The 18,847-nt window shown below is 44.4% G+C and overlaps 1 protein-coding gene across 4 annotated transcripts in view; it reads left to right on the plus strand.

The window, feature by feature from the left end:
- LOC132466306 (C-type lectin domain family 4 member M-like) overlaps positions 1–18,036 on the plus strand; it is a 31,890-nt gene extending 13,854 nt beyond the window's left edge. For 2 of the 4 annotated variants that reach the window (XM_060063462.1, XM_060063461.1), the window contains exon 7: positions 17,169–18,036. In XM_060063462.1, the coding sequence (XP_059919445.1) occupies positions 17,169–17,316 (148 nt within the window). In that variant the 3' untranslated portion in view covers positions 17,317–18,036. Of the gene's footprint in view, positions 1–9,849; positions 9,918–10,575; positions 10,885–12,857; positions 12,957–14,301; positions 15,637–16,237; positions 16,381–16,754; positions 16,865–17,168 lie in introns of those variants that run through there. The other 2 variants (XM_060063460.1, XM_060063459.1) reach the window with 2 other exon arrangements.
- The last annotated feature ends 811 nt before the right edge of the window (positions 18,037–18,847 follow it).

Below are 18,847 nucleotides of genomic sequence, written 5' to 3' on the forward strand. Positions count from 1 at the left end.
ACACATGACATTGTTATGGCAAGTGACCACATGGAAGACTGCTTCAACCTCTTCAATTTGAATAAGCGGTGAATGCCATGCAGCAATCTGCCTATGGGAGCATCTTTGTGGTCATTCGCAAACCAATGAGTCCACTCGATGAATGAGAGATGACTCTTTAGTGTCTTCTCTGTGAGGTATCCCTGCAGTCTCCACATCTGGGATTTGAAGGCTGAACAAGACCTGACCAGGTACCTCCAAATCTCCCCTTCCATACTGTAATAAAGAATCAGAAGACAAGAAAATAAACATTAGGACTGTCAATTAATGAACATTTCTAGAACATGTAGAACTCAAAGATTTTTTTTTTTTATTAGTTACAAAAAAGGATGCTGATCCTCTGGCCATTGTGTTTGGTCATATTGAAAAGAGAAAAAGGCATAGCCATAAATACAGTTAATAGGACGGGAGGGGACAGGCTGTTAGCTCCGATTAGCACTTTAGCATCGAGCTAGCGGAGCTTCTGTCATTCAAATAACTCGGACATGTTGTTTAAAACCTATAACACCCAATTTATTAAAATATCCGGATTTAATCGGGCTCTCTCCCATAAGTACAGTTAATAGGACGGGAAGAGACAGGCTCTGTTAGCCCCGGTTAGCGCAATGCTAAAGAGCAGCTCTACCGGAGCATGCCACCTCAACAGGTGCAAGTTAGCCTCCAGTTTGATATTCGCCGGATATTCGGTTTACCACCCAATCGGATTCATCAACATAAGTGCAATACATTACGGGCTTAGTATGTTGAGGACGGTTTAGGACGGCGTATCGCGAAAATCACAAACACATGTTGTCGCCATCGATGTCTGTGCAACAACGTCATTTACGTTCTGGCTGCTACCTGTTTTAGGGACCGTCAACAAGTTACACTCACCGACTGGTGGCAGAGACGTTACCATGGAATTGTTTCAGACAGGAAATTAATCACACAAATATATTGAAATATAGTTAATCATAATGCAGTTAATAGTTTAATATTCGACAAAAATCGACTAAACTATATTTGAAATTATTAATTGCATCCCGTTTAACAATAATGCAATATATTAGCAAAGTTACCTGCAGTAAGTAGCAGCCCACCATTGGCAACTACTACTACAATCAGGTGACAAAATGTATTTTTTTAGTGATTTTTATGTTATTTTATATGATTTATTTCCAGAAACAATTCCATGGTAACGTCTCTGCCACCAGTCGGTTTGTGTAACTTGTTGACGGTCCCTAAAACAGGTAGCAGCCAGAACGTAAATGACGTTGTTGCACAGACATCGATGGCGACAACATGTGTTTGTGATTTTCACGATACGCCGTCCTAAACCGTCCTCAACATACTAAGCCCGTAATGTATTGCACTTATGTTGATGAATCCGATTGGGTGGTAAACCGAATATCCGGCGAATATCAAACCGGAGGCTAACTTGCACCTGTTGAGGTGGCATGCTCCGGTAGAGCTGCTCTTTAGCATCGCGCTAACCGGGGCTAACAGAGCCTGTCTCTTCCAGTCCTATTAACTGTACTTATGGGAGAGAGCCCGATTAAATCCGGATATTTTAATAAATTGGGTGTTATAGGTTTTAAACAACATGTCCGAGTTATTTGAATGACAAGCTCCGCTAGCTCGATGCTAAAGTGCTAATCGGAGCTAACAGCCTGTCCCCTCCCGTCCTATTAACTGTATTTATGGCTATGCCTTTTTCTCTTTTCAATATGACCAAACACAATGGCCAGAGGATCAGCATCCTTTTTTAACTAATAAACAAAAATAATCTTTGAGTTCTACATGTTCTAGAAATGTTCATTAATTGACAGTCCTAATGTTTATTTTCTTGTCTTCTGATTCTTTATTACAGTATGGAAGGGGAGATTTGGAGGTACCTGGTCAGGTCTTGGTCAGCCTTCAAATCCCAGATGTGGAGACTGCAGGGATACCTCACAGAGAAGACACTAAAGAGTCATCTCTCATTCATCGAGTGGACTCATTGGTTTGCGAATGACCACAAAGATGCTCCCATAGGCAGATTGCTGCATGGCATTCACCGCTTATTCAAATTGAAGAGGTTGAAGCAGTCTTCCTTGTGGTCACTTGCCATAACAATGTCATGTGTTTTATGAAAACACCATCAGTAACATTTAAATTGAGTTGATGTGGACGGCTTTTTTTTGTCCGATTTCTTCAGTGTTCAGTGCCTGTTTGTGAGATATGCATTGTTTGAAAGATAAGCCTTTGATTTTGTTTAATTCTAATATGCCTTTCATCAACAGTGGTTTGGGGTTTTATAACAACAATTAAAGTGCTTAACTACTGGTGAACGATGTTCCAGAACATATATGGTTTGTGTTGATTGCATGGAAAAGGGAATAACCAGTTACAACTTACATGGCAAGAGCCTGGTAATACCATGGAAACAAACTAGGCTTCCTTTTACAGTACAGTTTCAGCTTACTTACTGGGTAAATTGTCATGTTTTACTTGGTAACGTCGCAGAACGTACATGGTACAAGTTTGTGTTGACTGCATGGAAAAGGGAATAATGTATTACAAATTATGTGGTAAGAACCTGGTAATACCATGGAAATAAACAAGGCTTCCTTTTACAGTACAGTTTCAGCTTAATTGCTGGGTAAATTGTCGTGTTTTACTTGGTAACGTTGCAGAACGTACATGGTACAAGTTTGTGTTGACTGCATGGAAAGGGAATAATGTATTTCAAATTATATGGTAAGAACCTGGTAATACCATGGAAACAAACGAGGCTTCCTTTTACAGTACAGTTTCAGCTTAATTACTGGGTAAATTGTCGTGTTTTACTTGGTAACGTCACAGAACGTACATGGTACAAGTTTGTGTTGACTGCATGGAAAAGGGAATAATGTATTACAAATTATATGGTAAGAACCTGGTAATACCATGGAAACAAACGAGGCTTCCTTTTACAGTACAGTTTCAGCTTAATTACTGGGTAAATTGTCGTGTTTTACTTGGTAACGTCACAGAACGTACATGGTACAAGTTTGTGTTGACTGCATGGAAAAGGGAATAATGTATTACAAATTATATGGTAAGAACCTGGTAATACCATGGAAACAAACGAGGCTTCCTTTTACAGTACAGTTTCAGCTTAATTGCTGGGTAAGTTGTCGTGTTTTACTTGGTAACGTCGCAGAACGTACATGGTACATGTTTGTGTTGACTGCATCGATAATGGAATCTATTATAAATTATATGGTAAGAACCTTGTAATACCATGGAAACAAACGGCTTTGTACCCAGTATTTAAGAAGATGTACCATGACACTAGAGGAAAACTTCCTGCAGAGGGTTGTTACCAGGTAAGTAATTCCATAGTGGTAAATCGAATAAACCCTTTCTAAATGGGTGTAGCTATGAATAATAACTAAGAAATAGTATTTTATTGGAAAGCACTATGCTAATTTCTAGATAGTACATCATTAAATTTGGGCTGTTGCCAACATAAACCTTGGATAATAGGTCTTTATAAGAATTGGTTGCCTAATTTCCTAGGAAGTACACAATATCGGAGTTATTACCAACCTAAATCAGTTGCAACTACACGCTACTTAGTTGAGTTGATGGGTAATAGTGGAGGTTTTACTTAGTACTTCAGCTGTAATTCCTCTGTATTTACCTTCTTATTACCAGTGGTAATTACACAGTAATACACTATAATTTACCGGATAATTCCTCTGTATTTACCTTCTTATTACCAGTGGTAATTACCCAGTAATACACTATGATTTACCATGTATTTACCGGGTAACTACCTCTGTATTTACCTTCTTATTACCAGTGGCAATTACCCAGTAATACACTATGATTTACCATGTATGTACCGGGTAAATACCTAGTAATTAGGGGACTGTAAAAGGAAGGGTTACCAAATAATGAACCTTTGTCGCCATTTGTCGTCAAACAAACAAATTTTAAAACGACAAATAACGAATAACAATCATAAAATCACACAATACATACAATCATACATAGGATTATAATATTCAAATTACATACCGTCGATGCTACGTATGGCATACGATGTGAGCAGATATTGCTGTTGGTGTTAAGTCAAACCTAGCGGAACTCTGCCTTGTGCGTCCTCAACGTCCTTTCCAACGTGACTTATGCCGCTTTTCCACTGCATGGTACCAGCTCGACACGACTCGACTCGACTCGACTCAGCTCGCCTTTTTTGCGTTTCCACCGCGAAAACATGGTATCTGGTACCTGAAGTGGCTGCTTTTTCTAGTACCGCCTCGCTCTAGGTTCCAAGCGGCTGAGCCGATGCTAAAAGGTGACGTCGGCAGACGGCCGGCCACTGATTGGCCAGAGTGTGACGAAGTCACGAGAGCGACATGGCAACCATGCTGGTAACAGCCATAGCAGCGCCGCAGCCAACATATTCCACTTCTTCAACATGCCAGCTAATAATACGAACACGAATACCATCGCATCGATGTTCTCCATTGTTGTTATGTGGGTTCTGTCCATGTGTGGGTTACGTAGGTGTTGTTTGCGTCGCGTACAAAAATACGTCACGGCCCTTTCGCGCAGCCGACCCCGCCCACGTCCCGGAGGTACTATTTGCGGTGGAAAAGGACCCGCGCTGCTACCGTGTCGAGTCGTGTCGAGTCGTGTCGTGTCGAGTCGAGCTAGATGTGCGGTGGAAAAGCGGCATAATACTGAACTTCTTAAAGGGGCCACTACCGCCTAGTGGCAGGTCACATGAATTGACGTAACACAAAGGGAACTTCATTACGGTAACAGAACAACAGCCTTTATTTGACACAGCGCCACAAGCACCACCGATAGATATCACACATTGGATACTTGATATTGAAGGGGACATACTAGGGATGGGCACATACCTGCCAACATTTGACTAGCAAAATCCGGGAGATTTCGGCGGCGGGGGGCGGGGCCGGTGGTGGGGAGCATGGATGACAGAGCCCTTTTGTGCCCCGGCAGCACGGACATGTTTCAGGGACTTTAAATGTTGACGGACGTCATTTTTACCGCCGTGCCCTATATTAAAATCAACCCGACACGCTTTACAAAAAGCGTGACTATTGTCCAGGTGACTATTTGATATTGAATCATACTCTTTGGTCCATTCCGACTTAAAAGTACACATATATTTAATCTTCTTCGATGGTACACCCGCTTCTGCCATTTTTATACGACCATTTACGGAGTTTGCTCCGCCATGTTTTTTTTTTTTAGCTCTGCGCTCTTGAGAAGTGACCATAGACGTGATCTGATTGGCTACAGCCTGTGCTGTCGTATTTGCTGCAAATGCATTTGATTGGCTGACGCTTGCGTTGCCTCTCATGCTTGCGTTTGATACATGATCTGGCAACTTTAGAACATTCGACACACATTTTGATTTTATTATAAATAAAATAAGTTTGGACATCGTGAAATACGGGAGTTAACCGGGAGAAATGACAAAACAGGAGGGCGGCGGGAGATGGATCAGAAAACGGGAGAAACCCGGGAAAAACGGGAGAGTTGGCAGCTCTGGATGGGCACGAGTAGTAAATTCCAAACTCGAGTGATCGAATGAATTCCTTGAGGATCAATCGAATACTCGTTTAAAACTAATCTATTTTTAGAATGCAACGCATCTGCTGCAGGAATTGGCCTAATGATGAACGGCAATATTAATACCAACCAAACATGTAATGCTTATTCTCGATCAACAGTCAAGAGTTATCAGAGTATTCATTATTTATTTTGGCAAACGTTCAAAACACATTTTCCAAGGCCTGTAACGGTTTTAAAAAAAAATAACGAAACAAGTAGCCTAACCATTGCAAATAATTTAAAGCTGCAAATAAAACGGCAGCAAATGAACTAAAAAAATACTCAGCGCTGTGATCTTCTATACACGGCCGGGATTACAGCTGCGTCTTGCGGCGGTGAAAATAACCGACACACTTAGTTGCTGCGGGTCTGCTTTCCCGAACTCACCGTTGTGTTTCAGGAGCATATGTTGCCGTATAGTACTTGTATTACTCTGGTAGCTAAATTTCGCTTGGCATATTTGACATTTCACCTTATGATCTCCTATTTCTGTAAAGTATTTCAATAATTCGCTGCGCTTTGCTCTTTTTGAATTCTGGCGTTGTGCACACACGGCACGCGCCGCACAGAAATTTGATACATTTCATTTGCTTTGTGCACGGCACGCGCCAGTGGTGCCTCACAGAAAATGTATACATTTGCTTCAAAAAACTTGTCTGTGTGTGTATATGCAAACTCGAGTTTGCCTGTCCACCAACCGAGTTCATTCGTAACGAGGAGTACTTGAGTAATCGATTCCTCACGCCCATCCCTAGGACATACTGTAGCGAGCAGCACGGGAAGGATGAGACGGGAGCCCAGGTTCAGCTAATTATGCAGTTCCATGCCCCATGAACCCCCCAGAATCCTTGGCGCAACTGAATATGCGCCTACACCTGTGGTCGCCACACAGCCTCCACCTTAGGGGTCAGACGTCCCGACAACCCCAACGCCCATCACACAGTCCGGCAGGGCAGGGGCCGCTGCCTCGGCCCCTGCCGGTGGCTGTCCAATTGCGCCGCAGTCTGTCACGCCCGTCTCCCGCAGCAGGCGGAATAGGCCCTCCTCTGCCGAACCCACGGAACCCATCCTGTCCAGTCCGCCCGCAGTCCTTGACCCGCCGACACTGTTCCGGCTCGAGATCCAGTGGCCTGGGTTTCCGGACCCGGTCCTTGTCCTGCCTGGTCTGGGAAACCACTGTCGTTGTGCCACGGGAGAGGGCTGCCCCAGCCGCGTCCACCCGTGCACCACAGTGGCGGCAGCAGTTCTTGGCCGTACCAGATTGGTCCTCGCAATCATCCTCTGTGGACGGCTGCAGGCCGGGTTGGTCAGACAGCTCCCGCTCTGCCTGTTCCGCCAAGTCGAGAGCCACATCGAGGGTCGGGGGCATGTTGAGGCGGACGTGCTGCCACAGCCATGGGGGGGCAAGTCCCTGAAAGAAGGCATGAAGGGCTAACTCATGCCTAGCCGCAGCAGGGAAGTTGGGGTAGCCATGCCGGGCGTACAACAGAATGTCCGCTGCGTAGGCCCCCAACCGTTCTCCCTCCCGGCGGTGGCGGCTCCCGGCTGTGGTTCACGACCGCCCGCTGCCCAAAACGCCTCTCCAACGGGATCAGGGCTTGGAGGTCCCGTTGGTCCTCTGGGGCCAGGTCGAGGAGTGCCTGCACCGCCGTCCCCTCCAGCGCCAGCAGCTCAGCTCTGGGAGTGCAATCCCTTTCTCTGCCGGAATGCCGCCGAGCTACCCTCGCCGGCGGCAATCTGGCCGCCGTCTAAGTTTTGGCGGCAGTCCGGCAGCTCCGGCGGTGTACTCCGGGAGCTGAACTGCCGCCGATGCTGGAGTACAATCCCTTTCTCCTCCATGTTGCCGTTGATGGACTTCAGAGAATCAAGGCAAAAGTTCCTTTCCCCCAATTCTTCTCAACCATGGCCGAGATATCCCCCACTACGAGTCTTTACTTGTTGTGGAAGTACCCGAGACGTCAGATGCAGTCTTTATGATTCATAATATCATCCGAGGCGCACATAGCTTTTGGCCGTGATATTCAATATAATACTATATAAATACCCATACATAATATTGTTATTATTATATTATAGTATATTATATAGATATAGAGCTCCAGGATTCCGCAATGCCGCATGCTGTGGTTCAGTCTGACAGAACATTGGTCAATAGGCAGCAGCTCATTTGCATTAAAGCTACAGACACCAGAAACAGAGCATTCTGAAGGGACTGACACGGAGGGAAGAGCGGTAGGTGAGTTTTCTTTTCCTAAAAACTATTTCCAGCCAACAGCTTCAAAAACATGTTTTCTGGAACTCAAATACTATGTTTACTTGTTGGGAAAACACCATAATATGTCTCCTTTAACATTATTATATTGCTCTCGTCCCCGGTCACACGAGCACCAAGTCATAATATTGAATATGTTATCTATCGATATTTATCTTTTATCGTTTTACATTTTAAAGATATTTTATTTTTATTTTAATCCTTTCCGTCCGAGTTTTGGCGTAGACCGGCGACCGGCCAACGTTCATGTCCTGGTCTCGGAGGGATTCATGTCCTGTCTCAGAGGGATTCATGTCCTGGTCTCAGAGGGATTCATGTCCTGGTCTCAGAGGGATTCATGTACTGGTCTCAGAGGGATTCATGTCCTGGTCTCAGAGGGATTCATGTCCTGATCTCGGAGGGATTCATGTCCTGGTCTCAGAGGAATCATGTCCTGGTCTCAGAGGGATTCATTTCCTGATCTCAGAGGGATTCATGTCCTGGTCTCAGAGGGATTCATGTCCTGGTCTCAGAGGGATTCATGTCCTGGTCTCAGAGGGATTCATGTGGGGCTCAGCAGCTGATCATGAATACAGGAGTAGAATCCTCCCTCATCAGGATCAGTGGAATCTGTTCATGAACTGAGTTATATTGTGCTATCTCCTTTATCTAGTTTATTACAAGACATGCAAAAATTGCTGCGAAGGAGCTGGGGCCCAAAACCCCGGGGCCCGGAGTGGATGCTCTGTTTTTCAGTCATCCAGCCCCTCTCAGGTTGCTGGAGCCTGGGTGGACAGCGCACTGGTAGGAGGTGGCTGGGTGGGATGCGCGTGTGTTTGTGTGCGTGTGTGTGCCTGCTTGCGTCCGTGCGTATTTGTGCGTGTGTTTGTGTGCGTTTGTGTTTGTGCGGATGTGTGCGTTGGTGGTGTAAATGAAGGCTGGCTGGGGGTGCGCCCCCTCAGCCTCCATCCAGCCCTCCATCTTACTGCCCGTCAGCCCCTGACAGAGGGTAGCCATGTTGGGGCCCTGGACGTCACCCCACCCCCGTCTGTTTCCACGGTGACCGATTGTAATCTCCTACCCAGGCTGCTTTTCGACTGAGACACATTGAACATGAACACCAAACACACACACCAAACTCCACCACACGCACACACACTTCCCTCTTCCTTTGTACCGTGTTCATCCCCAGTCTCCCAGTATGAACCCTTGAGAAGCGAGGACCCGTATCTGCTGAGTAAGAACAGAAACAGGAACAGAAACAGAAAGCTGCGGCATGGATGAGCAGAGTGTGAGGAACCCTGAGAGGAAGAGGCCTGTGTAACTAGACTGTTAACTTAGTATAACTAGACTCATCCCAGCGCCTCAAACTCATCCAAGCGCCTCGAACGCAGTGAGGGTTAGGGTCATCTTCACACTGCTGCGCTGTGTAGAACCCAAATTATGTTCATTTCATTTTACAGACCTTGTTTTGTTTCTGTTTGTCATTGTAATGTAATTGCAGAGTGAACTGCCGAACTGGGCTGTGACGCGGCCACAGGTAAGACATGCCCTAGAGCGGGAGTGGATGGAAAGTAGAACCCTTTTCGAATGGCACATATCTCACATACTATCTCTCTTGCTGTATGAAGAAGAAAGACTCAATTTATGTAGAAATTTTCAATCACCACAACCAATGTGTAGCACCCACTTGGGTGGTGTACATCAGCCATTCTGCACCAGAACGCTCACCACACACCAGCATGAGGTGGAGAGTGAGGGAATTAACGAGTCAGCCAATTAAACAATGTATGACCATGTGATGCTTTGTCTGCAAAAAGGATCCCTAGTGTCTGCTAATGACCTCTATAATCCTTAACTCAGGACTTAAGGGGGCTGACTTGAGACTTATTGTGAAATAGTAGCAGTTTCGACGCCCTTGCTTTAGGGAACTGATGGTCTTCAAAGCCGTGGGTTTGGATGGGGTATCGTAGCTGTTCGGTCCGTGGGGTGATGAGTGTGTGGTCCGTCTCTACCTTTAGCCTCCAGGGTGAGTACCCTTACATTATATAGAATCCTTTGACAACGTCAAAACGTAAGTATTAATGGGGGTACTATGTTTTGGTTCTAATAAAATATCATAGTAACTTTTATTTGGTTGTTTTGGATAAAATATTTTTTACTATACTATATAATATAGTAAAATAATTTCAATATGAATAAATATAACTTTCTTTTATTCCCTAAAATCGACTTGATCCAAAGATTGAATGCATTTATTACACGGCTCTTCTCAATGCTGTGGAACGCTCCGTTCACTTGCATGGGCCTTCACAACTCCCGGCGGTGAATTATTTTTGGATAATTCACCGTTCCTAAGCATATAATGACCGCTGTCAAGGAAAGTGAATTTTTTGCCGTCTTTCCTATTACTCCGCAAGTAGTCTGATAACTTATCAACACCAGCGTACTCAGTTGCTTAGCAACATCAACACCTTTGGCTGACTAATTCTCTGCTGATAATCACTACGAATGCTGGGTAACAAATAAATTGTAAGAAGACACACTGTGTGAAGTTATTTTTTAGTTTTGTCAAATAGCCATGTAATAAGCGGGATAATGTATGGTATTCACCTGTCATTAAAATAAGCCCCTTCAAGGCAAAGCAAGACACCACCTTCGCTTCGCTCTCCGGTTCGCCCTGTTTGGGCTTATTTTTCCCGATAATGAACGGCCTTCTATACATTATCCCTTACATATAAATTTGTGATATGAATACAATATAATGGACCAAGGCTTTGTTTGATTTAATAATCCTCCAAGAATTCCCACTATAGGCCTTATAACACCAGCCTGCAACCCTATGAACTCCAGGAGACCTTATCTAGAGAACCTCCAGCAGCATCTAGAGAACCTCCAGAAGAAGTCCTCTAGCTGAAGGTGTCGGACTGCGGCAGAAGAAATGCAGCGGATGGACATGGATGAAGACGGGATCCGAAACCTCATGGTTCCTCAAGGTAACTCACCCTTCTTCACTACACCTACTTCAGCACACAGTGGATAGCAGCTTCTACTCCCTCGACCAAAAGGCTCTGAGTGCAATTCACAATGTCCTCAGTCTACTGGCAGTCATCCTTCATAGTCCAGACAAAGTAACTCATTTGGAGCCAAAAATAGAACTAATTGTAAAATATCTATATTTTTCAGTATTGATCATTTCTATGAGGTGTCCAGAACAACATACTAAAAGTCCTAAGAATCCTAGTTCAGGAAATATGTTTAATTCTTATCAATCCAAGATGTCAGACAAGGCCAGACAACAATCCACCGCAATGGGGCTATTTTTTACCTTCACTCCTATCAAAATAAAACTTTATGTAATGAAAGTGTCCATGATAAGTAAACAAGTTTCTTGGAAAAATCTATTTAAATATGCAAATGAGCTCAACAGTAGGCCTAATTGACTTATGGCCAAGAAACCATGAAGTCACGTGAAGTCGAAAAAACAGTGGCCAAAAAACTAACTTCATAACTTCAATCCAGTAAATTAATTTATTCATAAACACAATCATTCGAATGCAGGTGAGATTTAATTTTGGGCTGGTCAATTTACAAATGATTGGTATTGGTAAGATTACGAGATTATAGACAGAAGTCATTCTTACCAACTAAACAATTCACTCTCACGCAGAAGACAGATGAAAAACCAGATAGACACACTTTCCAGACATTTCAGCTCTTTAAAATAATTTTGCCAGACACCAAAACTTCAAGTATTTCAGACCAGGCGGGCCACACATCAGACTTCTACCGTTTGTAAAGCAGCTTTGCAGTGTTATGAGGAGTGTATTTGTCATACATATGAATGGTGTTTCTGCCTATGCAAATGAGGACATTCAATAATTTCGGAACGCATGTGCATATTCAAATTCATTTCAAAAGAATCTTGTGATCCAAAAAATGTTTACTTTACATGGGTACTTTCAATGTGTAAAGTTTCATATTCATAGGAGTAAAGGAAAAAAAAATCGCCCCATTGGGGTGTATTGTTGCCTGGCCTTATTGGCACACATCTTGGATTGATGATAATTTTACATATTTCCTCAACTACAATTACTTAGGACTTTTAGTATTTTGCTCTGGGAACCTCATAGATATTATCTAAGCGATAAAAGAATATTTTACAATTAGTCGTAAAACGCTACTTTGCCTGGACTGTAATGACCTAGAGTCTGCTGTTACGAACAGCTATATGTAATTAAATATTTGATTATGATTTCCTAATATAATTTACAAGGATGTTTCAGGATACATGCATCAGAAAGGAATTTTTTGTTGAATACTACTCACCTCACCCAATCCCCTCCCAAACCTCACCTAAGCCCTCCTCCACCTCTCCCAAACTCCTCCTCCACCGACCCAAATCCTTCCTCCACCGACCCAAACCCCTCCTCCACCTCACCTAAACCCCTCCTCCACCTCACCCAAAACCGTCCTCCACCCAGCCCAACTCACCCTTTCCTCCAATTCCCCCTCTCCAACTCCCCCTCCTCCCGTCACTCTCTCCTCCACCTCACATTCCTCCACCCATCCCAACCCCACCTCACCTTAACCCCTCCTCTATCCTCCCCACTATACCCTCTCCTCCCCCCATTCCAACTCACCTTTTCCAACTCACCCTACTCCATCCAGCCCAACTCACCCTCACCTTCACCCAACCTACCTCAACCAAACTCTCTCCTCCACCTCATCCTCCTCGACCTTCCACAATTCACTCATCCTCCTCCACCCTCCCCAACTCACCCTCTCCTTCACCTCCCCCTCCTCCAAACCCTCCTCCACCCTTCCCAAATCACTCATCCTCCTCCACCCACCCCTACTCGCCATATCCTCCACCCAACCTAGCTCACCCCAACCCTTTCCTCCACCTCGCCCCAAACCGTGATGCCATGCTAGGCTAACAAGCTACCTCCGGGCCGCTCTGTTCCAGGGGGGGTGAAGGAACGGTGCCGGCCCTCCAGGTGTCTGACCGCTGGGCTGCTGCTGCTGTGTGCCTCATCCCTGGCTGGAAACGTAACTCAGTTTTACTGTGAGTAACGTCTACATGGTGTCTGGTGCTCCTGGAACGTGTGGAGCAGGTCTTGGTCATTGAACATAGATATAGATATACCGACTAGATATCACATTTGGCTTCTAAACATGCGTCAACAATGCCGCCATCTTGGTGGCATTGTTGGTGGGGGATGGGGTAACCACCCACCTGAATGAATGAAAGTCCACTGAACAACGCAGCTCAGGCGATATCTAGTCAGTATATATATCTATGGTCATCGAAGACCACGCTGAGATTAAAAAGTAATTTATAACATCAATAAAACTCAGGAGGGATGTTTCACTCCTCTCCTACCAATATTGCCCCCTAGTGGCGTATTTTTTAATGTATGTAATAAATCGGATAGCAGCCCAGGCCACTAGGGTTGAAACGGTTAATAAAACGGACGGTTTGGTACGATATCTTACGGTGGGGTTACGGTTCGGTAAGGTTTCGATACATCAACAAAATCAACACACTTAAAATAAATCTTAACAGTAAAAAACATAGATAGCTTGACTTCAGTCTCAATTGACCTTATGTCGATATTTTCCTCCAAATAATTCCAATATTCACACCAATGGTTCATTAAATCATCAAATTATCAAATTACAAAACCGCTGAACGTGTGACTACATTTAGGCGTCAGGCAGGCACTGTGGACCATTAAAGCGCAAATCATCTTTAAGTCCGTCCCGCTCAGCCTTCTAGTAATCAGAGAGTAGTGATTCATACACTTGTTGGAAAAGAATCGCGGCCGGCAACGTAAACTGTAAAAACATCACGGAAAATAGGAGCATTCAGGTCATCGGTCTGGGACTACTCCGGTCGGATACTGAAAAATTACTTCAATGCTCCAACTGTGATACGGACAACAGCTCTACGTTTCGGACGGCGATTGTTTTAATCAGTTATCTCTTGTATCAGGCACTCTTGCGCACTTATTGTATGTTGTACGTCCTGGCACTTAAAAATAGTACTTAGCATTGGGTAGCATCTTTTCATAGCTTTGTTGTAGAAGGGGAATAGGTTAACCTAGCGATCGTTATCACTTAGTCCTATGAACATCTTTACTGTACCGTCAGCGATATATTGATGTTTCTCTTTCTTCTGATGAATGTACTTATTGTTAGTCGCTTTGAAAAAAAGCATCTGCTAAATGTAAAGTTATTAGAAAATGGCAGAATATGACCCTTTAATGCTTGTGCTTGTAAAAAGACACATAGCTGACAAACGATATACCTGTCTTACTGTAAGGACTATTAAAGGACAAATAATAATATAGTATGATAAAAAATAAAATCATTTAGAGTAATAAAGACACCATTCCCTCTGCTCTCAGTTGGAGGTGGTGTGGGCAAGCGGCTTCACAACGCCTTCACCAAGCAAGAGGAGCAACTACAGGAGAGATACAGGAACCTGACGAGGAACAGTACGGGTCTGCACGATAAATACCAGACTCTGGCTGCCGAGAGAGCCAGTCTTCAACTAAGTAACCACGCTTTGACCCGAGAGAGAGACCAGATACAGGGCAAGGCTAACAGCCTTACCAAAGAGAGAGACCAGCTACAGGGTCAGGCTAGCACCCTTACCAAAGAGAGAGACCAGATACAGGGCCGGTTTAGCACCCTTACCAAAGAGAGAGACCAGCTACAGGGACAGGCTAGCACACTTACCTCAGAGAGAGACCAGCTAAAGGGCCGGTTTAGCACACTTACTAAAGAGAGGGACCAGCTACAGGGGCAGGCTAGCACCCTTACCAAAGAGAGAGACCAGATACAGGGCCGGTTTGGCACCCTTACTAAAGAGAGAGACCAGCTACAGGGCCAGGCTAGCACCCTTACTAAAGAGAGAGACCAGTTACAGGGCAAGGCTAGCACCCTTACCAAAGAGAGAGACCAGCTTCAGGGCCGGTTTAGCATCCTTACCAAAGAGAGAGACCAGCTACAGGGCCGGTTTAGCAACCTTACTAAAGAGAGAGACCAGCTACAGGGCCGGTTTAGCATCCTTACCAAAGAGAGAGACCAGCTACAGGGCCGGTTTAGCAACCTTACTAAAGAGAGAGACCAGCTACAGGGCCGGTTTAGCGCCCTTACCAAAGAGAGAGACCAGCTACAGGGCCAGGCTAGCACCCTTACCAAAGAGAGAGACCAGCTACAGGGCCGGTTTAGCACCCTTACTAAAGAGAGAGACCAGCTAAAGGGCCAGGCTAGCACCCTTACCAAAGAAAGAGATCAGCTACAGGGCCGGTTTAGCACACTTACTAAAGAGAGAGACCAGCTACAGGGCCGGTTTAGCACCCTTACCAAAGAGAGAAGCCAGCTACAGGGCCAGGCTAGCACCCTTACCAAAGAGAGAGACCAGCTACAGGGCCGGTTTAGCACCCTTACTAAAGAGAGAGACCAGCTAAAGGGCCAGGCTAGCACCCTTACCAAAGAAAGAGATCAGCTACAGGGCCGGTTTAGCACCCTTACTAAAGAGAGAGACCTGCTACAGGGACGGTTAAGCACCCTTACTAAAGAGAGAGACCAGCTACAGGGCCGTTTTAGCACCATTAGCAAAGAGAGAGACCAGTTAAAGAGCCAGGCTAGCACCCTTACCAAAGAGAGAGACCAGCTACAGGACTCAAGCTCCAAACTCATGAAGGAGGTCAAAACCCTGAATGATACAGTTGAATGTAAGTGGAGTTGTTTCGGTTATATATACACAGTATATACATAAGATTACTATTATTTACATATTTTTTGTGTATCTTTTTCGTAGTAACAAATAATAACAACATATTTTGGATTTAGTAATATAGATCAACATCTACATCTATGTAGATTCCGAGACGCCAAGCTGGCTGATCCGATATATATGGCACAATCAAAGACATTTGTGTTAAAGGCCTAATATATATTTATATATATATATATATATATATATATATATATATATATATATATATATATATATATGCACACACACAGCCGCTTTAGGTTAAATAAAGCTGATAGTACCTCTAACTAGGTATCCTTTAGACAATTTTTGTGATAAATGTGTGCTGTCCAGTTTCTCTTTCTCTATAGGTCCCCTATTTTCTAAGCGGGCGTGGTGTTGATGGACAGAGACCGCTGGTAGTCTGGTCTATCCTGCGTAACTCTGGTGGACACCTCAGTGTGATGTCACCAGAGGGGGGATCGTGACTTGGCTCATGATGGCTCTTCAACATCACGCCCACTGATCAACCAGGGTGCCTTTAACGGTTGTTTTTATAACCCTGTATCTATTTGCAGCCCGGAAGTGTCCTCCGGGATGGATTAAGTTCCAGTGCAGTTGTTACAAAGGCCATACTGGCGAAAAGAACTGGAAAGACAGCCGCCAGTACTGCAAGAGCCAACAGGCTGACCTGGTGATCATCAACAGCAGAGAGGAGCAGGTGAGGAGGAACCAACTGGGACGCACTATTCCTAACATCTAAAGGGCGCTCCACCCAGTCATTGGTTACAGCTAAATAAACTTCACCTAACAATGCATATTGTATTGGAAAGCTTCACGTTCAAATCTCCTCGCCACTAAACCAACGGGACCCTCAGTGTGTGAAATCAATGGGCTCGCCTGCTTCGTCATCGTCATCATCCAATCAATTATCACCCGATGTCCCAGAATCCTGAATCAAAGAGATCTGGGGGCAACTTCTGGTGCACTGCCTTCAGCATCACTGACGCAGAACCGTGAATGAGTATGCAGAAGTATAATTCTATCAAGCTCTTACACTCTTTCTAATTTCTTCCCACATAAATATCTTTGAAGATATTTGTCAATAGTTTGCTCCCGGCAGACACGGACAACTGGATAGGTTTGAGTGACATATGGATCGAAGGGGTTTGGACCTGGGTGGATGGAACCAGCCCCACCACAACGTAAGTTAACCTTTAGTCATCTCCCTCAATGCAACCATAATAATTATGCTCTCTGTTATCTGCTGGCTGTGTCCCGGTTGTGTCCTCTCTCTCTCACACACACACACTTCCCCCCCCCCCCCCCTTCTCTCTCTCTCTCTCTCTCTCTCTCTCTCTCTCTCTCTCTCTCTCTCGTTGTCTTCCCATCGTTAAAACTGTTTCTCCAATATTGATTGTGTGCTTTGAAGGTTCTCAGCCTCATGTGTGCCTAGATATAAAGTGTTGTGGTAGAAAGATTTGTTTTGTTGTGGATCGTCTGCTGCAGGTATTGGGGGAGGAACCAGCCAAACAGCCACGGCGGCAATCAGGACTGTGTCGAGTTCCTCCACAGGGCAGCAACAAAAACATGGAACGGCGGAGGATGGAACGACCTCGACTGTAAAGAGTTAAGCGGCTGCATATGTGAGAAGTAGAGAGTAAATGTGTTTGGTATGGGGATGGATGTGTCCATCACCAGGGGATGTTAGGATGTTGCTCGGGAAGGTCTGGATATACCTCCTGTCTCCGAACTGTCTTGTGTTGTATACCGGGAATGGGTTAACCTAGTGAATGTTAGTGCTTTGCACTTGTTTCTATGAACATCCTTACTGTACCGTATATTGCTGTTTCTCTTTGTCCTGTCAAATGTACTAAGTTGCTTGTGGTAAAAGCATTTGCTAAATGCCCTAAATGTAAATGTAGCGATGTTTGGATCTGTCTACGGATGTCTGGATGTGTCTAGTGATGTCTGGTTGTGTCTACTGAGTTCTGGATGTGTCTAGTGATGTCTGGATGTGTCTACTGAGTTCTGGTTGTGTCTAGTGATGGATGTGTCTGGATGTGATCTCTGATTGTCACCAGATGTGCACAATGACGTTTTAATGCTTCATGTTTTTGTTGTAATGTCGTCAAATCTATACATTTATCAGATCAAATGTTGAGGTGACTGAACTGGTTTACTATACTGTCACTCGCCCCCTCTTCTCCTCGCTTGTGTTCTGTGATTGTACTGTGATCATTCATAACCTGAGGCATATCTGTAGAATGTGCTATCTGTGAAATTCATATGCACTGATTTGGGTGATTACACATAAGGAATAATCTATGTAACAAAACATGTTGTTCATCGTTAACATAAAGCATTTATTATTCAAGCCTACGATGTCTTCCTCAGATCAGATAAGTGTGTTTAACACAACTGTAAAAAAAACAATGTTGACTGTGTGAGGGAAAACTTTTCATTCATCTTTTATTTTCATTAGCAGCAAATATCACTACTAATGTCAATAGAATCAGGTGATATTTCGTCCATCATCTCAACATTAGCCTCATATGGGCTGATTTGGCTCAAGCCTTGTTGGTTCAAGTCACTCTGGCTGAGAGCATATTAAGTCTTTTAAACTGAATATGTGTCGACCTGTGGGGAAAGGGAGGGGTTCTAACATCGGAGGAGCGCCTTCCCTTGTGTTCCACAACCATCCCAACATCAGGAAGATGAGTCAACATCACTGCTGGTTCCACTGGACTGGTCCTTCTGGGTGTTGCATTGTTGGACGACTTCCAGAAGCTCTACTTACTCCATCAAAACTTGGAAAAAAGGTTCAGAAGTCTATCGATCTTGAACAGTGAACAAAGACCCACGAGTCGGTCTGTGTCAAAACAAAGGTTTTGGTTTTGGCTCTATCACTGTGTCAAATATTTTGAGCCAGATCTTAATTGGGATGTCTAGTTTGATATTTCTTTTTATGGCATAAAATGCCCTCCTTGCCTTGTCTCTCAGGTCATTAACAGCTTTGTTGAACTTTCCTGTGGCGTTCATGTTTATGCCGAGGCAGGTATAATTTTTTGTTTGCTTTAGAGTAACAGTGTCTAGGTGGAATGTGTATTTGTTGAGGCTGGGTCTTTTTTCAAATATCATTAATTTGGTTTTACTAAGGTTCACTGTTAGGGCCCAGGTTTGAGAGA

Source organism: Gadus macrocephalus, chromosome 10, assembly GCF_031168955.1.
Source record: "Gadus macrocephalus chromosome 10, ASM3116895v1".
Classification (NCBI taxonomy): domain Eukaryota; kingdom Metazoa; phylum Chordata; class Actinopteri; order Gadiformes; family Gadidae; genus Gadus; species Gadus macrocephalus.